At 42.0% G+C, this 19,639-nt stretch overlaps 2 protein-coding genes and 1 long non-coding RNA gene across 3 annotated transcripts in view; 2 read left to right on the top strand and 1 right to left on the bottom strand.

The window, feature by feature from the left end:
* The window catches only part of LOC306660663, a 781,776-nt gene that overhangs the window by 561,194 nt on the left and 200,943 nt on the right, over nucleotides 1-19,639 (top strand). The gene's annotated exons all lie outside the window — the stretch shown is intronic.
* Nucleotides 7,246-9,812, bottom strand: LOC306660660 (beta-defensin 35-like). Its single transcript, XM_079139020.1, has 2 exons — nucleotides 9,715-9,812; nucleotides 7,246-9,358 (listed from the first exon to the last, which is right to left on the bottom strand). Exon 2 carries the CDS (start codon nucleotides 8,259-8,261, stop codon nucleotides 8,028-8,030), a length of 234 nt encoding a protein of 77 aa, XP_078995146.1. The 5' UTR covers nucleotides 8,262-9,358; nucleotides 9,715-9,812; the 3' UTR covers nucleotides 7,246-8,027.
* LOC306661453 (beta-defensin 106A-like) lies at nucleotides 13,638-17,220 on the top strand. The gene is made up of 2 exons (XM_079140460.1): nucleotides 13,638-13,926; nucleotides 16,747-17,220. Exons 1-2 carry the CDS (start codon nucleotides 13,878-13,880, stop codon nucleotides 16,899-16,901), a joined length of 204 nt encoding a protein of 67 aa, XP_078996586.1. The 5' UTR covers nucleotides 13,638-13,877; the 3' UTR covers nucleotides 16,902-17,220.

The following is a 19,639-nucleotide window of genomic DNA, read 5'->3' as shown; positions in this document are numbered from 1 at the left end:
GGACTCCCATAGCACAAGAAATAAAAGCTAGAATCAACCACTGGGATAGATTCAAACTAAAAAGCTTTCTCTCAGCAAAGGAAACTATCAGCAATGCGAAGAAAGAGCCTACAGAGTGGGAGAATATCTTTGCCAATCATACTTCAGATAGAGCACTAATCTCCAGAATCTATAAAGAACTCAAAAAACTCTACTCCAGGAATTCAAACAGTCCAGTCAACAAATGGGCTAAGGAAATGAATAGACACTTCACAGAAGAAGATCTACAAGCAATCAACAAACATATGGAAAAATGTTCAACATCTCTAGTAATAAGAGAAATGCAAATCAAAACCACCCTAAGGTTCCATCTCACCCCAATTAGAATGGCGATTATCAAGAATACGAGCAACAACAGGTGTTGGCGAGGATGTGGGGAGAAAGGTACACTCATACATTGCTGGTGGGGCTGCAAATTAGTGCAGCCACTATGGAAAGCAGTGTGGAGATTCCTTAGAAAACTTGGAATGGAACCACCATTTGACCCAGCTATCCCACTCCTTGGCCTATACCCAAAGGACTTAAAATCTGCATACTACAGAAATACAGCCACATCAATGTTCATAGCTGCTCAATTCACAATAGCCAGACTGTGGAACCAACCTAGATGCCCTTCAATTGATGAGTGGATAAAGAAACTGTGGTATATATATACTATGGAATATTACTCAGCCATAAATAATGATAAAATTATGACATTTGCAGGCAAATGGATGAAATTGGAGAATATCATGCTAAGTGAGATAAGCCAATCTCAAAAAGCCAAAGGACGAATGATATCGCTAATAAGTGGAGGTTGACACATAATGGGGGGGGAGGGAAGGGTTAGAGTTAGGGTTAGGGAGGGGGGCAAGTATGGAGGAAGGAAGTACTGTATAGAGGGTAAAGAGGGGTGGGAGGGGTGGGGGGAAGGGAAAAAAATAACAGAATGAATCAAACAACATGGCTCTATGTAAATTTATGATTACACAAATGGTATGCCTTTATGCCGTGTACAGAGAAACAACATGTATCCCATTTGTTTACAATAAAAAAAAAAAAAAAAAAGAAAGTGGAAAATAGGGAAAAAGATTCTCCCCTGGAGACTCCAGAGAGAACACAACTCTGCCAACACTTTTAGCCCTGTAAATCCATTTTGGAGTTCTCACGTTCGTAACAGTGTGATAATAAATTTGTGTTGTCTCAAAAAAAAAAAAAAAGACACATCAGGACACATAAGGTCCACAGGAGTGGACCTTATATTGGTGTGATTAGAGTTAGAATAACTATAACAATTGTGTGATCAGCATCAAATAAAAGCCAATTGATTTTGGACCAAATTTACTCTCATTGATTCCTCCTTGCCGCTCGTGACAGTAGGTTTTCCTCTTCACATTGCTCATTGTTTCCTTTGCTGTGCAGAAACTTAAATTTTCCATAATACCACTTGTCAGTTCTTGTTTTTTCTTCCTGTGCTTTGGAGTCATGTCCAGGAAATTGTCTGTGGTCTTGAAGTGTTTCCCCTGTTTTCTCATAGTAATTTCAGCAAGACGAAGTCCTCTGTGGCTCCCAAGCACCCTTCCACCAAAAGCCTCCTGCCAGAGCAAATAAACTACCACCTAGAAATTAAGGGAGAAATTGCCGGAGAAGACAACGAGCTGCTGCCATTACTAACAGATGTGCATGTCAGTTCCACAGATCCTGTGTCTCCTCTGCAGGTAAAAGATGCTGAAACCCAGCAAGAGTAAAGGCGTTCCAAAGGCCGGAATTTGATATGATGAATGTTTAGAAGATCATCAGTGGCGACATTTGCACAGTAGGAGCAGGAATACGTCACTCAATTACAAACTTTATCCAGAAATGTGGACTGCTGAGAAAATAGTGCAAGAATACCATTCAGAACTGAAAGATGAAAATTCCCTTCTCAAGGATTTTGTTCCTTTTGAGTCAAAATCTTCCCTCCTGAAGACAAGAAAGCTATATCATCAAAATGAAGTTGCAGAATTATTTTTCCTCTGTGTACTTCCTATCCCCATATCCTGTTTATGTCCTCATTTGAACATATTAAGTTATACAAATTTTTGAGTGTATAACGCTATCTGCTTTGAAAGCATATTATTTATTGATCTCTATTGACTTCTCAGGATTGGTCACATAATTTACTTCTAAATTAATTTGGTTTGCTATGCGTATGTCAGCATGGCTCATCAACACAGCTACAAATTTACTATAAATGAGAGATATTATGCCATTTTAGGCATATGACATAAGCTTTTAAATTGGTCACATGACCCAAATCTCACATTTAACATTCAAAGTTTTGCCTTCCAATTTAAGGGGTTAGTTCATTCTTGTCAGAGATATTAAAATAAGAGTTTTCCTGACTCTTTGTGATCTTTTCTTGAAAAAAAGAGAGTCGAATACTAGCATTTCCCAAATAAAGTAAGGCAGGAAACCCAGTACAAAATCAGTGAAAACACATTATAGTAATAATAGGAGTATTATTGCTGCTCTGGTAAAAAGGCATTGGCAAGGATTTCTTTTGTTTTGAATTGGTTCTAAGTGTGGAATGATGTTTTTAAAGCTGTAAGAAGTAATTGGTGAAGTCTATGAGATGTGGGCAGTCTCTGCCTGGACAAGAGGACATAGGTAAGCCAAAGATTTCAGAGAGGCAGGCAGCACTGGGAACTATTTATACAAATAACTTTTCTTTTGGTTTAATTTAGAAATACAAGAAATTTTTAAATAAATCAAAGAAACAGGGTAAGGGAAATTCAGTGATCAAATGTATATGCTTTCCAACTTTCATCCTAGTTGAAAGAAGAAAGGAAAATAGCAAGTGGAAGCACAAAAAGTGATCATTGAAAGGGAGATGGGGAATCGCCGCCTCCTTAATGCAATAAAGGTGGGAGAGCGGCAGGCATCTGCAGCAGGACTTGATGGACTGTGTAACTGGAGCTCAGCCCGGTAGATTGCCACCTGGGTGGATTGTGTGACTTCTGGAGATTGAATTTCTACTGTAAAACAAGTACATTGCGGCCTTAAGTCAAAGAGTTACTGTGAAGACAAATGAAACAGAAAAGGACAACAACGGACCACGCAAATACTAATTATTTTTTCAATTGAGAACACACAACCTACATATCTGTGGTTTATGATACCCAGGATCAGAATTGAGGGTTTTAAAATCCTACTGCATTTTTTTTTCCCCCTGTTTTGCCAAAAGGAAGTAATTTCAGAAGAGCTGTCGGTGGGAGTTGTGGGAAGCGGGTCTGTCAGTGTGCTTCCAAGGAGGATGGCACCGCGGCCTCCAGAGAGTCCCCTGCACGTGGTGAAGAGCCCAGCACAGTGGTGGTGTGCGGCCTTTGTAGTGATGCTGAAAACAGAGAGGGGACTGCCATGGGAAACCTTAAGCTGGTTTCAAATGCAGTGCCATGTGACTAAACTACACCTGCTTTACTTAAGGTTCAATCCAGCAGTTTTTCAAGAAAATATGAAACAATTCTAACCAATAAGAAAAATGTATTTTAAAATTCCTGAAATTCGGTCAAAATGATGGGTTTTTTTCCATAAAGATCAGTACTCGAATCACTAGTAGTACTATGTCTGAGCCACCCTGCCTGTTCAAAGCTGGTTTTGTCGTTAGGCAACTGTGATTGTGGCTTCTATTACATGATGTCATGTGGTGAAATAAGTACCTCCCATATGATTAAAAAAAGAAAGAAATATAGAAAGAAGGTCTTCCCACACCAAGCAAATACACATCAAGATGCAGGGCTAGCTACAAATATACAGTTTCATTTCGTTTTTATTTTTAATTGACACATAACAATTGCACATGTGTAGGGGTCATGTGATCATCTCATAAATGCATGCAGTATGCAATCATCAAATCAGAGTAATCGGCATCTCCTTTTGTTGGGGATCTTCAAACTCCTCTCTCCTAGTTTTTTGAGATATATAATAAATTGTAAGACAGTATGAAGGTTCCTGAAAATATTAGATTTCTCAGATTCTTTAGAAATCAGTGGTCACAAGGCAACAAAACATCTCCAAATGCAAGTAAGGACAGGAACCTCCAACAAAGGTAGGTAAGAGCACTTGGTAACCCCAGGCCTGCTGCACCAGACCAGACCCTGGTAAAATGGTCTCAGGTAAAGTCAGTAAAGAACTTGTAACAGGCCGGGTGCAGTGGCACATGCCTGTGATCCCAGTGGCTCGGGAAGCTGAGGCAGGAGCAGCTCGTGTTCAAAGCCAGTCTCAGCAAAAATCGAGGTGCTAAGCAGCTCAGTGAGACCCTGTCTCTAAATAAAATACAAAATAGGACCGGGGATGTGGCTTAGTGGCCTAGTGCCCCTGAGTTCAATCCCTGGTATCAAGAAAAAAAAAAAAAAAAACTTGTAATAGCAATTATAAACCAATATGAAACTCCAGGGGCCACAAAAATAAAAGGGAAATTCATACCAACTTCTAATTTCCTCTCCACATAATCCCATAATCCCAAGTGTCACAGAAAAGTGATTGGCACACCGAGGTGGATGTGCTGAGAAAGCTTCTTTGAATCTTTGACGATGCAGACTTGTTGGGGAAAGGTGGCCACCATGGAAGGCACTCATGGTAGGCTGGGGCTTACATGTCCCCGAATGTCCATGTGATGCTTGCTTCGCACCCCAATGGGCACAACTGGGAGGCATTCAGTGGCCCTATGTCCTTGGAGGAATGCCTCTGAAGGGAACTGTAGGCCCCTGGTCCCTTCCCCTTTCCCTCAATTTGCTTCCTGACCAGGAGGTGAGTGGTTTGTTCCACTACATGCTTCCCCTACTATTATTGCTGATTTACCAACTTCACCCTTCCCTTATCAGTTTTCCCTTCATGTATTGTGCAGCTTGTTGTTAGGTGCATGTGCGTTTATCATTGCTTTATCATCTCAGTTGATTGATTGGCACATTTATCATTATAGCCTGCCATTGTCTCTAGTAGCATTTTATTGCTTGATATTGGTATGGTCACTATACCTCTCTTTTGCTTACAGTTTTTATGACACATACTTTTTCATTCTTCTAATTTCAACCTCTTTGTATTATTAATCCAAGGTGCTTTATTATTTTTTGTAGACAGTTGAATCTTATTTATAATCCATTCTGCCAATCTCTAATTGAGTGATTAATCCATTTGCATTTATAAAGTGGTATGAATATCTGCCATATTAGGATTTGTTTTTCCAAAGATGACCTTTTTTGTTTTAAGTAGATATGAAATTTGCTACTCTAATTCCCTTATTAATTTTTACTATATATTTAGTTATTTTATAAATTATCACCTTGGTGATTTAGCATAATTTATAGCTACCTAGATTGGATGAATGCCAATTTTAATACTAGACTAAACTGTATATAGCTCCATTCATTCTCCCTCATTAGTACGGTAAGAGGCAGTTGGAAAGTTCTGAAATATGAGATTTCCTTGCTGGTCTTGAGGGGCAAAATCACCATTTTATAGAAGGAGCCACGGCAGGTGATTCTACACAGTCTCTAGTTGCTGGAGTTGGTCAGGTGGCTCTCCTTGTGTGAGTTTGGAAGAGATCTCTTGCCCTCAGTGAGATCACATCTCTAGTCAACCCTTGGGAAGACTTTGGTTTTAGTCTTGTGAAATTTTGAGCATGGAAACCGGTGCCCATTGTATATTCTGACCTACAGAAGTGTGGGATAATATGAGCTGTTTTTAGCTGTTACATTTATGGTGTTTCATTTAACAGCAAAGTAAATGACTACAGTAGTATTTTAAGGTATCACTTTGAGGCTCCTGAACAGACCCTACCATTGTATAATGTTCTAAATGGTTAGTGTTCTTTCTATTTGACCTCTTATGAGTGTTCCTCAAGTCCTCTCTCCCCAGAGCTGTGTCCTAAAACCTCTCTCTGCTGTTTTTTCACCGTAACAGGCTTCATTCTGACTCTTTGCCTGCTAGGACTGTTTTGGACCAGTGACTCGCATGGTGTCCAGGTGGCCATGGGGATCATGCTGTTGGCCGAGCTGCATCCTAACTGCAGCCACACCTTCCTCCCATCAGGTGACTCCAGCCAAGGCTTTTCCCTGCCCATGTTTTCATGTGTGAGCGGACGTGAGCACCATGGGTTGTACATCAGTTTCTCCAAGTAGACTCCCTAAAGCTCATCGTACAGGCTTGGTGTGAGGCTTACCTCAGCCTTCTCAAGAGGCACAACCAAGGCCCAATCTCAGCACACCAGTACATTTCCATGAAAGTTGTTTCCTGGCTTTTATCTTCCCTCCAGGTTCCCAGGTGCCCAGCTGAGTAGTCCAGAATCCATTATGGGGTAACATTCTTTGCTAATCTGAAATTTGTGATCCAGGTCCTCAGTTGGGTCAATGGGCATTCATGACATTTAGGTTTGATTCTGAATCATTTGAGACTTCAGCCCAGACTGATCAATCTTGCTCTGAAGACATTGTTATTCCACTTCAGGTGAGGGGGTTTTGAAGTAGAACCCAGACACAAGAAGGAGTAATGTGACCCTAGTATAATAAGGTCATAACTATGATTTTAAAAATCAGTAGGTTCAAAGTCATGCTCAATAGGAGAAAGAGTGATGTAGACTAAATAGTGTAGAAATGCTTCAGGGCAAAATCAGATGCACCAGCATCATGACTCCTGGCCATTTTCTTCTGATTTATCCATCAATGAGAAGACTTTCCCTATCACAGACTCCTGAGGTCCCTGAGTCCCCACAGAATCAACAACACTGATCTGAGCAAACAAAGGCCTTTCCTTTAGTACCTAAAAGAGCTGAATTTTCAAGTAGCAACAAATTAGTGTGAGTCAAGACTGTTCTCCAGGAAGACCTGGGCACTCAGGGAAGGAGGGAGCATGGTATAGGAAAGACCTAGAAGAGACCACAAGCCCAGGAGAAGGGGCACAGAAGCAGTTGATGTGGGAGATGGAGTGACAGGTGGACAAGAGATTGGGGACCCCAGGCTCACATTCTCCCCTTCTCCTCTACCATTTCCCACAGACACTCCTATGGACTGAAACTATGGAAGCCCAGAAGCCTGAGAGTGTGATTTACAGAAAACAGTGCTGAAGTTAAGAGCAAAGCAGGGAAACGGACCAGGGGTGAATCTGGACAGAGGACGGCACCTGAGGGGCCAAGCGCTGTGGAAAACATTGCTCAGGCTCACCTGTGAAAACAGCAATCTTTTGAGTCCCATGCTGATAATTTCAACCTTTATTTAACAAGTTACAGATTATATTACACCAGGCAAACTTTACATAGTCAATCATTTACTTACTTACATCCTATGCTGAACATTTCAAATTAATCTCTAACCATTTTCTGTCACAGGCAAGAACAACAATACAAAATTTGTGCCACTGGCATTAACTAAATAGATGGGAGTGGTTATAAAAAATACTTAAATACTGGAATCAATGAAGACAATATATATTTGTAATATCAAAAAATACAATGGATAAAAATAATTGGTTTTATTATGTAGACTCAACTCACTAACAGATGTGCACCTGCTTCCGTTTATCTATTTATTCTACGGAAACTCGTACATACAGAGTAGGACATGCTGGACTTGACTCTCATCCCCACATCATTTATTGGCTCCCAGCTGTGTCTCTGAGTAAATGACAACCTCCTCAGGTCTCAATTTTTTTAAATACAAATCAGAATAATAAAACATCCTTAGAACATAATCTTGAGTCCTGTGAGAAAGCACAGAAAAGTAATTCATAAATTCTAAGGCACTCACAAACACACAGCAATCCCTGTTTCAGTGAGTAGAAATTCCTTCCTCATTAGGGTCTTGATTCTTTTAAAAAAGATCATCTTAAAATGAAAACTAGGCAAGGAAACCAAAACAAGGAAAGAAGGGAATGAGAACGATCTTGAAACACTCACAATGTGACTTGATCGAGCATCATAGTTCTCTTGACCTTGAACATCCATCCTGACCTGTCTGTAAGGCCAAGAGCCTTGTCCGCTATCTCAGGATCCTCGGTCGGCAACAGAGAAAGTTCAGCCTGCAGTTTCCATAAATCTTCTCGCTCTCCAGGCATATCTTCCTGCATTTGCCCCGACCAAGCCTGCAGGTCTCACAAACAGCAAACTCACCTGTGCCAAGAAAGAGTGGCCGAGAAGACTTTCCTGGCCGTCTGGGGAACAGGGAACAGGTCAAAGTCCACCACAAAGAGAGAGGATTTATATGTATGATCATAAAGAGTATCTTCAAGACCTAGCACAGATTTTTCAGAGCTCATGTTCTTTGTAGTTTGGAGTTGGAGAGAATTATGAGGAACAGGTAACTACAATCCCCACTCTCCAAATGTTTTCAGTCTTATTCTCAACAAAAGTTAGCAACAGGTAGACAAAGTAATTATTATAGAACCATAAAAAAACCTACCTGAAATTACTGAAAGTTTGCTAGATTAAAACAGAATGGATATCTTATGGTTTGCGAAAGATTCCTAAAAATGGAGTTAAGAATTTTAGGCTGGATTCTTGTTTGGGCCTTCCAGAGCCAAGCATCCTCAGTAAATGGCTTATCTGGTTTGCTCATGTCCTGTGGACATTCTAGAAATACCTGTCTGCAGTTTTTGTTTGTTTAGATGTGAGGACATTGGGTTGCGGTATGCCTGCCTCTGGTGTCGTCTTGAAGACTAAATAACATAATCCACGTCCAGGTAAAACAGCTGCCTGGCACCTGTACGGCAGCACCCTCACACATCTCACTCTGAGATGCCATCCGGACTCTTTTCACAGTCACCCAGGAATACTCCTTTCAATTCTGTTCACAATGTGCTGTCTTCCTGTATCGGACAACTCCACAGGTGAAGTTCTGGGGCTCCTCTGGAATGAGGGTGAGCCTTCACTGAACAGTCCTCTCTATTCTGTTGGATCCTCCGTAAACTAGAAACGTGTTTGTGGTGGACCTTGTGAAATGTGGATGCTAGAGATGGGCAGTCGCGAGCTCTGGCAGGGCTAATTGGCTGGCACGAAACTTAACTATGAACAGATGGGAAAAGTCCCTGGGTTCAAATCTCTATGGCCAAAATTATGTAATCCAGAAACAAGGATATTTTTCTGTGAAATGGAAAAGTCCAAATGTGATGCTGGGAACAAGAGGAAGAGAAGAAAGAATTGGCAGACAAGAACTCAGGCCAACCTATTTCACTACTACATGGCTTCCTTGGGTCCTCAAGTTAGAGAGAGCTACCGGAGACAGAGTTCCCAAGAGAAAAGGAAAAATCATATACAAAAGATTTCACCTACCTCCTGGAAGTGACTTGTAATAATCAAGTCCTGCTTGGCACCCTAAATTTAAAACAAAATACGTATTAGAAATAAATACCAATGCAGGAAATAATATCACATAAAACCATGTTCCCACTTGGGACACGGCACATCAGTGTCTGCAGGTGACAAAGATGAAACTATATTTCATTTCTTAAGACAAGAAGTCCTGGTAACCAGTCAGACCAAGTTACACAACAAAAAACAAACAAACCAGAGCCAGGTGCAGCTGGCTCTTAGAAAACGTCACTGCAGGTTCAAGGCATCCTTATGAGAACCACCAGGGCTGACCTTTGCTCTCGATTTTAGGGGAGGACATAGAGGAATAATCAAGCTTTGTGATCTGTCTCATCAGAATTCCATCCATTTACATTTACCTGATGGAAATTGAGCCAAAACGAAGAACAAAGCAACAACAAAATAAAACAGTTTCCTGCGTGGGGCCATCTTGAAGAGGAGCGTTCTCAGAACAGAGGTTCAAGGTTCCTTCGAGAAGACAAAAGACCCGTTTATATTTGAATGTAATGGGGTATGCCCTTGGTCAATGAAGTGAATCAATAAAGAAAGCACAATTATATGCTCCATTTGCCAGGATCAAGGATGGATATTATAGATAAAAACGCTGGCACCATAGAGCCTTCCATTTGGGGGAGTCTGACAGTCTGACCAGTGTAGTGGAGTGAACACCTGGCTAGGAACTGGAGCACGAGGGTCACGTACCATTGTGCACTGTTGCTTTCATATTCATCCCTCTACACCTTTGACTGACCCTTCTGTAAACACTTCTTCAAGCCCATTAATTCATGATGAACCTTCCCTGACCTATAAAAGGCACATGTGATGATACTTTTACATCTGTTGCTATGGTTTGCAGCATTTCATCTTCAGGAGCTGGCTGGTACTTGTGTGTATGGAAGATAAAGGGTTGAGCTAAAGGACTTCATCCTTTAGAAGTTTTTAATAACCTGGAGCAGTACCAACTTCATGGGCATATGACCAAATCACATAGTCCCCTGCCTACCCACTAGGACTTAATGCTCTGAAGTCCCTGTGTTGAAATTCTTATAATTTTATCTTTGAATGTGTGCTTTGTAAATGATGTCTGATGGGCCAGTGCCATGTGCACTGGACTTTGGAGCCTCAACTCAGTGTTGCTCCAGATATTCCTTCCCTTCCTCACCTTACTAGAAGGCTTCTTAGTCACCTCTCCCCAGGACCCTGGCACCCTCTGTCCTAAGTAACCTCCCCCTCTCCAGCCCCCATCCACCCTGCAGGGATCTGAGTGTAGATGTGTGGAAGGTTGGCGTGGAAAGCCCAAGCCCTGGGTATCACAGGCAAGGCACAGTGGTCAATAACCCCTCCCTGAGCCGACTGTACCATGGTGGACTGCAAGTAGGCAGCCTGGCAGGAGCAAGCCGATCCTCACTCCTCAAGTTGTCACCTGGTGCACCCCTGCACCGAAGCAGCAATGCCTTCAGGAGTCACAGGTCACCACAGAGAGATGCTTGGCTTGAGGCTGGCTTGAGCAAGGCACACAAGTCCAGCAGCTAGCCAGAGGAGGTCACAGGAGACAGTGGACCACACACATGCACAGAGAGCACAGTGGGGTTCTGCAATTGCCTCTCAAGCATCCTGTGTCCAATAGAGTAAATAGCAAGTAAAAGGTATTATGGCATATTGTGAGACCAGGTGGGGGAGTACAAAGCTTTATGTCTTGGTAGAGTTATTTAAAAGATATATTAGCATATACCAATTGTGTAAAATGATGCGTTTCCTTGTGACATCTCCACATGTACACAGGATACACTTTGATCACCATATCCACCCTCTTACCTCCCCTGGCACCTCCCCAGGCCCTTGCACCTCCCTAATTGCTCCTTTCTACTTTTATATGGTCTTTATTTCATTGTTTTAGATTCCCCATATGAGGGAAAACATGTGATACTTGTCTTTCTGAGTCTGGCTCCTTTTATTTATCATGATGATCTCCAATTCAACCCATTTTTTGGCAAATGACATGATTTTATTCTTCTTTATGGCTAAATAATAATCCATTGTGTGTATCACCTTTTCTATATCCATTTTGGTAGCTGTAAGGGCACCTTTTTCTGTTGTGTTTTGTTTTGGTTTTGAACAAGGGACCTTGCCCTTTAATTTTTTAATAAGCCCAATATATCATGTAGCTTCTCTTGAACTGGAGTAAACTTTCAGTTTTAGAAAAATAAGATGATGGTTGACTCCTATAGTGCTGCCTTAAATGAAATACTTGTCTTCTCCCCAGGATTGGCAGGGCCTCTTTGCGACTTCAGTGGATCCAAGATGGGTCCTATCTTCTGGCCCCTGTAGCTCACAGCTTCCTGGCTCCAAAATCAAAATTTATCATCTCCAATTAGTTTAAAATAGCTCAAATGGGTATATGATCAGCTCTTTATAGCTTGCCTGCTTTGCATACCCAAAACTCTGCACCCAACACATGATAACCAGACATCAGACAATCCCTGCAGCTACAAGACCCCAAACCACTCCTGACCTCCAAAGACTCCCTGCTTTGCTGTTGAGCAGAAACGTCTACACACATAAGCCCCTTGGGTTCTCCTCTCCCTGGGGTTTGCCTTGCCCTCTTTGCGTTGGTGGGAATGACCTCACATCACTGTCTCCAGATGGTCTCCTTAGAGGGACATCCCCTCTCATGCTGCTCAACAGGGCATGCTCTGTCACCCTCCTGGTAAATTAGACTCATTCTATAAGAAACAAAAATAAGACATAGGAGATCAATAAGACAAATGAGATAGTAATTGAAAAGGGCTGAAAGTTTATCTTTTCTTCTGGATTTAAGTCTTTTGCAGTGAGGTTTGGAAGGGGATGGAGAAGATGTGCACTTGTCAATCTCTCATTCTGAGCTAGAGCATTCATAGTACACGATCTATGCACAGAGAAGATACCTAACCAAAATAGCAAAGAATAAATGGGAATACTCTATACTAGGTTCTTTAAATAAAGGTTTTATCTTGGAATATTTTTTGGATTTACCAAAAACTTACAGAGTACAGAGTTCCCATACACCCTTACACCCTTCCTCAAGCTACCTTAGTGCTAACTTTTTTTTTTTTTTTTTTTTTTTTTTTTTTTGGTACTGGGGATTATCACTGAGCCACATTCCTAGCCATTTTTCAAAGTATTTTAAGTTGCTTAGGGCATCACTAAGTTGCTGAGGCTAACCTTGAACTTGTAATCCTCTTGCCTCAGCCTCCTCAGTCACTGAGTGCTAACATCCTATATAACCATGGTACATCTGTCAAACCAGGATGTGCACACTGGTACACCACTGCTAGCTAAAACAGAGAGCTTAAGTTTATCTGATTTGTTCACATGATGCCCTAGGGTTTGGGGTTGAGGCTTTGGAAGGAGGGATGCACGGGGCTGACGTGTCCGTCGGCCATCAATGGTTGCAGGGTGCACCTGTTCTACATGATGACTGCTGTTGGTGCTGACCTCGATCACCTGGCTAAGGCAGCATCTGCACTGATTCTCCACTGTAAAGTGATTATTTTTCTCTTCCCATATTCAATCGTGTATTGATATCAATATGACATAACCAAACTGATGATCTCATACAGGTGATATATGAAAACTATGTTTTCTGCAACACAGTGATCATTTGTTGCTTTTCAGAGTTTTGTCTTTTAACAAATGCTTCTAAGGCATTCCAGCTTGTAGCAACAGTTGCAATGGGGCGAGAAGAAGCAGAATCACTATCTCTCTGTTCTCGGGTCCTCTCACAGAAATGCATGTCATACCCTCTCTCCCAAAGGAGAAGAATTGCAGTGGGTAGTTCAGGCCTTTCTCTGCATAATTGATAAATGGTTTAGTCCAAATTAAGGAAAGGAATTAATGGAATTCTTGGGAGCTTGTAATATTTGGAGTGCTTTTCTGCATGGAGGATAAACTCATTCTTAAACTCGTTTTTGCTTAATGTTACACACAAACACAAGTCTTAGTCAAATACCCAATAGTTGTCTGGGATGCATGTAACACATAAAATGGGAGCACACAAGATCCACATTTCTAAAAATATAATGAGGGATGTGCTTAGATCAGGCCCTTTGCTGAGTGCACAGAGACTAAGTCTAGAACCCACTGAGCACCTGCTCTTAGCTGAAGACCTGCAGGGTCAGTTTCCCCCACTCCACACACCAGGACATGAGACCACCCAGGAGCACAGTCTGGATGGGAAGCTGAATGTGCAGTCTCAGATCTGTTGTCTAACTCGTGTATCTATGCTTGGCCATCCACGTCTGCCTGCTCTGTTCTCCTCTCACCCCCATCTTGCTTCTTGGGAACTTCCTGGGATGGGAGAAATGATAAGCCACAGATTGACACCCACTGAGGTCTTTGGATGGTACTTGGCGAGCACAGAAACGTTCACTTCTGACAAGCCTCACTGATCAAGGTGCCATTCGGTCTGGAGAAATGTATAAATGGGGTGTTCACTGCCATTTTCCACTGGACATGGTGCTGATCTCTCAAGACTCTCCAAGTCATGAAGACTAGCCTCTTTCTGTTTGCTGCTCTCTTCTTTCTCACTCCAGGTAAAATGAGCCTCTTTAGAGGGAAGGTGAGCAGAGGAGGTGGCTCTGACAGAGGCCTGTGAACACTGGGGCACGAGCACCCCTCCAGTGCCAGGGCACCCGTGGGTTGGTGGCCCTGCAGGGGAACATTTGCTGCAGAAGGCAATGCCTCCAATGCACCTCCTATAAATCCTTTGCGTTTTCCATTATCATCCATGAAACGTTGTCACAGGTTGGAATACATTAGGGAAGTCAGGAAAGATGCCTGTTGGTGCACAATTCCATGCTCACTAACCAAAAAAAAAAAAAAAAAAAAAAAAAAAAAAGAATTAAATCGGTAAAAAAATAAAAAATTCTGACCTTTTAAAATATGGCTAGGCTGTAAAATAAAATAGGAAAAAAGAGTGCTGGAGAGAGGAAGAAATGGAAGAGGAAAGGATTGGAACCATGCATTCATGCCTGTCATGGCAACAGAACAAACTGCATGATGCAGGTTGATGTCTGTTGATCTGCCTTAGCAAATGACGAGCTGGACACCGTGATAATGCTTCCCATAAAAAAATGGACGCAGCTCTCCAAAGTCAGTGCTACCCTGCCTCTCATTGAATGGAATTCCAAGCTTTTCTGGGGCGGCGGGAGGTCTGTTTTACATATATTTTATAGACACAGAGAAGAACTAGGCAGCTTCTCAAAAATCATGCCTGTGAGCAGGAGTAAGCCAGGGTTCGAGCCCAGCTATGTTTTGCCTCCATGAAAGATATTGGAGAGTTTATTCCCACACCAGAACTCACTGCCATGTTCTCCTGCTTCTGGGAAGCTGCAGAGGCTCCAACTATGTCTCCCCGAAATCAGAGTACAAGGCTCAACCTGTACCAGATTATGGGGACCTGAAGAAAGGACTTCTTGGAAGTCACAGTGAGTTCAAATTGTGCCAGAAGCCAGTGATATATCACCCGTGGGCTCTGCTCAGAATTTTCATGCTAACTCTTCCTATGCCCCTAGTTCATATTGCAACAAGCCCGTGCAAGTAGATTCTGTCAGGACATGGGGATCTGGACCTGCAGTGGACCATGACACACTCACTACACTGGTTTTGATGCACACAGCAGATACTGACCAGAGGTATCCTTTTAAGACCACTCAGACTTATTATGTGACTAGGGAACACATTGCAAGTTTGCATAAGATGAAATTACCTAATGTATGTAAATTAAAGCAACTTTTAATGCACTACGTGTGCACACGCACACACAGGTGCACAAAGTCTCCACCTGGGTATCTGGGCCGGTCCATTAGAAGCCATGTGGGCACAGATGCTCTCTCCCTCGGAGGCTTCCTGGGTCACTACCACATCTCTGTGAATTGGATTCAGTATGAGGACTCTTTCAAAGCAAAGTCCTCCACACTTAGCCTGAGATAGCCTAGCAGTATGAGGAAGGCAGAGAAAATGCAGGCCACTCTGGCGGCAGGAACCAGATTTCTCTGGGCCTTGAAACGGTGGGGATTTATATCTGAGCAGATGTGCCGATGCTGGATAATGCTTGGTGCATGTGATGGCGTGCATCCATCTGGTTGTGAGCTTATCCCAATGTGAATTAGACACCTTCATATGTTGGCATTAAATGCAATCTGTGTACATCTGATGCTTAATTGCAAAGACCTCAATTAGGCAACTCTAAAATGTTGATACAGATAAGATGTGCTGTCTGTCCTAACTTGAAGCAAGCTGCTCTTTTTGCTACTAATGAAGTGCTAAAGTGAGAACTAGAGTTCTATATAAAATAACAGAAAAACTTAGGGAGCTGGGCACAGTGGCACATGCCTGTAATTCCAGTGGCTTGGGAGGATGAGGCAGGAGATTTGCAGGTTCAAAACCAGCCTCAGAAACTTAGTGAGGCCCTACGCAACTTAGCAAGACCTAATCTCTACATAAAAATATAAAAAGTGCTAGGGATGTAGTTCAATGGTTAAGCGCCCCTTGATTGGATCCCCATACCAACCCCCCCCCAAAAAAAAAGAAGACAGAGAGACTTAAGGAAGTAGTATCATCACATTCCTCCTTCCTACCTTAAGGGCCTGATTTTATGGTTGACATTTTGAAGGCATATGGAGGAGAAATCAGATCAAGTCTTTTTGTTTTTGGTACCAGCGACTGAAATCAGGGATCTTTAACCACTGAACCACATCCCCAGTCCTATTTTGTATTTTACTTAGAGATGGGGTCTCACTGAGTTGCTTAGAGCCTCACTAAATTGCTGAGACTGGCTTTGAACTCACGATCCTGCTGCCGGAGCCTCCCAAGTTGCTGGGATTACCGGCGTACACCACCAGGCCTGGCCCAGATCAAATTTTCCTAAGCAGCCACTTCAATCTATTGACTACATGAAGCTTTTGGGGTTTTGTTTTGCTGTTTCTTCTTCTTTCTTTCTATCCTTTTTTGCTCTAGTCTTGAGCCCTTTCTTCAATCTCAGGTCTTGCTATACTTTCACCAGGTAGCAATCTTAGAGTATGTGAAGGAAATTCCTGACTCTAGAGAAGTTTATAGGAACAAGTTGATAATTTAATAGATTTGGATAAAAGGATGTTGGCATCTGTTTCCTGAAGCCTCCTCATAGCCTAATACAAATGATCTAAGACAAATGGATTCCTCCTGGTCATTCAGCCCATGTAACAAAAGGACAGAAATGTCATACAGAAAATAGTTCCCCTGCCACCTCACCTCCTGGCAGGATAAGGCTGTCTGAACACAGTGCGGAACTCTTTGCTGATATATATGACTATGCCTGGTTCCCAGTCACATCTGAAAGAGAACTGATCCAGGTGGCTCTTTCCCTTATGTAGCCAAGAATGCGTTTTTTGATGAGAAATGCTACCAGCTTAAAGGGAGATGCATGGATCATTGTAAGAAAAATGAAGAGCTTGTGGCTCTGTGCCAGAAGTCTCTGAAATGTTGTCTGACGCTGCAGTCCTGTGGGAAGACTAAATTTGATGACTGAATCTGGAGACCTAGGCTCTCAGAGGAGCACGGAGGGCCCAGCTGCTGCTGTTCACTCTGGCCTCTGCCATTGGCAGACACGTCACCAGAAATAAAGGATTACTTTTGATCAACTCATTGAGTGCTTCATTTGGAAGGGAAACTGTCTTTAGCTAATCCCTCCTGTCTCCCTCCTGGCTTATTTTTGTAAAGTTTTGTGGTAAGGCAATTGGCCCCAAAGCCATCCGATATTTCTCTTAAAGGCAGACTAAAAGGGACAAGCAAACAAACCCCTGGCTTCCTCTCAGGTGGTTGACTCCAGCCAAGATTAATTGAGATGAAAGAAAGAGGGAGAGAGGGGAAGGAGGGAGAGAAGGGGAAGAGGGAAAGAATGAGATAGGTAGAGAGACAAACATGCATCTGGATGTATAGTTACATTAACCATCATTTATCAGGACTGTCATAAATAGATATTTATCAAGGACTTTCATGGGTCACCACTGCTAAATTAATCATCTCAGCCTATGCCCTTAGTTAGGACCAGTTAAATATTCCGTGAGGATTGCCCACTACTATAACTCCGAGACTGGATTTGCAGATGGTCAGAGGATTAGAAACATCCCTACAATCCTCAGTAGCTCTGGTGGCCTTGATCCTGTTCCCAAACTCACTGTTTACCATTTTTTTGGGAACTAGCTGTCAAATGACCTTCTGATTCTCAGCCTGTGGTCTGAATGTGTGCCTCCAAAATTCATGGTGAAACCTGATCTCCACCATGATATTAAGAGGAGATTCAGTCTTCCCGACTCTGTCCTGAGGAATGAAATTCATTTCCTTGTAAAAGAGATGGATAGGAGTGCCTTGCCTCTTCTGGCACCTGAAAACAGCTTGCCAAGCAAGGACACATCTTGGAGCAGGGACCAGGTCCCCACCAGATATCCAGTATGCTTGAATATTGATCTTGGGCCTCCTGCCCCAAATCTGTGAGCAATAAATGCTTATTAGCTGTAAATTAACCAGTCTGCAGTATTTTGTTATAGCAACATAAACAGACTGACCACTGTCTAGTTTAAGTCAGGATTCCCTATTTTAAGCATGTTCCCTGTGCTTAAAAACCAGCTCTGTTTCCTTGTGTGTCGTGAATCTTATTTTACTTCCCTCTCAATTCCAAAAGGCAATGTGCTTAACTGTGTTGGAATCGATAACACTTTTATGAGAAGAATTTTTTACTTACACTTTGTTTTGAGATAACTGTAGATTTACATAAAGTTTCCAAAAAAAGTACAGAGATCTTTTATCCAATTCTTCCTAATGGTAATGTTTTAGTCAGCTTTTTTGCTGCTGTGACAAAAAGACCCAACGAGAACAATCGTAGAGGAGGAAAAGTTTATTTAGTGGCTCACAGTTTCAGAGGTCTCCATTCATAGATAGCCAGTTGGCTCCATTTCTAAGGGCTCAAGATGAGGCAGGACATCATGGCAGAAGAGTATGGCAGAGGGAAGCAGCTCACATGATGATCAGGAAGCAGAGAGAGACCCAAAGCCACTCCCCAATTCCCCACCTCCTCCAGCCATACCCCACCTGCCTTCGATTACCACTCAGTTAATCCCATCAGGGATTAATTCACTGATTGGATAAGGCTCTCATGACCCAGTCCTTTCCCCTTTCACATGTCTCACACATGAGCTTTTGGGGGACACCTCACATCCAAACCATAATAGGAAATATCCTCCCAAACCATACTGCAATATCACAGCCAGGATACTGGCATTGGTGCTGACCATTTCCATCACCCAAGTCCCTGTGTTACCCTGTGGGGGCCACACCCTCATCCTCCAGCCAGTCCTTCCTATAACTGCTGCTGAACTAACTTGATTTCCACACTCACAATCTTGTCCCTTCAGGAATGTCATGCAAAAGGAATCAGATTGTGCAAACCATTTTGGATTTACTTTTTTTTTTTTCTCACTCAGCACGATTCTCTGGAGATTCATCCAGGTTGTTTATCTTTTTAATTGTTGAGTCACACCCCATAATATGGACATACCACAATTTAACCATTCACTCATCAAAGGGCATCTGGATTGTTACCAATTTTCTGCTATTGCATATAAGGCTTCCATTAACATTTATGAATATGGGTTTTGTTGTGAACATAAATTTTCGTTACTCTGAGATAATTGTTCAGAACTGCAATTGCTGGGTCTTGTGGTAGTTGAAAGTTCAGTTTAACAAAATGCCAAACTCTTCTCCCAAGTGGCTGTACAATTTTTCATTCTCGCCAACCATGTAAGAGTAATCCACTTTATCCGCCTTCCAGACAGCATTTAATATTGTCACTACCACAAATAAAAGTCATTCTATTTTAACATAAATAAAGTTGCTGTCTTTATGCTAGCCATTTTGGTGAGTGTATTCTGATAGGTCATGTCATTTTAACTTATATTTCCTAAAAGTTTGTGGTTCATCTTTTTAGTGCTCATTTGCCACTGTATATCCTCTTCAGGGAAATGTGTTTCATGTGTATGTTCTTATGTTTACTCTTGAGTTTTGAGAAATCTTTATATATTTTTTATCATATACATGGTTTAAATATTATCTCTGCTCATAACTTGTGTTTTATTCCTCTTGATGGGGTCATTTGTATAGCAAATGTTTAAGTTTTGAAGTCAAACTCATCGGTTTTCTTTTTATGTATAATTTTTGGGTCAGTCTAAGAACACTTTCCCTAGCCTTAATGTTGAAGGTTCTCTCCTATGT

The sequence above is a fragment of the Sciurus vulgaris genome (assembly GCF_902686455.1).
Source record: "Sciurus vulgaris genome assembly, chromosome: 5".
In the NCBI taxonomy this organism is placed as follows: Eukaryota; Metazoa; Chordata; class Mammalia; order Rodentia; family Sciuridae; genus Sciurus; species Sciurus vulgaris.
This window is presented reverse-complemented; position numbering and strand designations above follow the sequence as displayed.

Excerpts from the sequence above, each read along its gene's own strand:
- LOC306661453 (XM_079140460.1), top strand. The coding sequence starts at position 13,878 with ATGAAGACTAGCCTCTTTCTGTTTGCTGCTCTCTTCTTTCTCACTCCA. Across the intron at positions 13,927-16,746 it reads TCTCTTCTTTCTCACTCCAG|CCAAGAATGCGTTTTTTGAT; the intron begins GTAAAATGAGCC and ends TCCCTTATGTAG.
- LOC306660660 (XM_079139020.1), bottom strand. The coding sequence starts at position 8,261 with ATGATCATACATATAAATCCTCTCTCTTTGTGGTGGACTTTGACCTGT.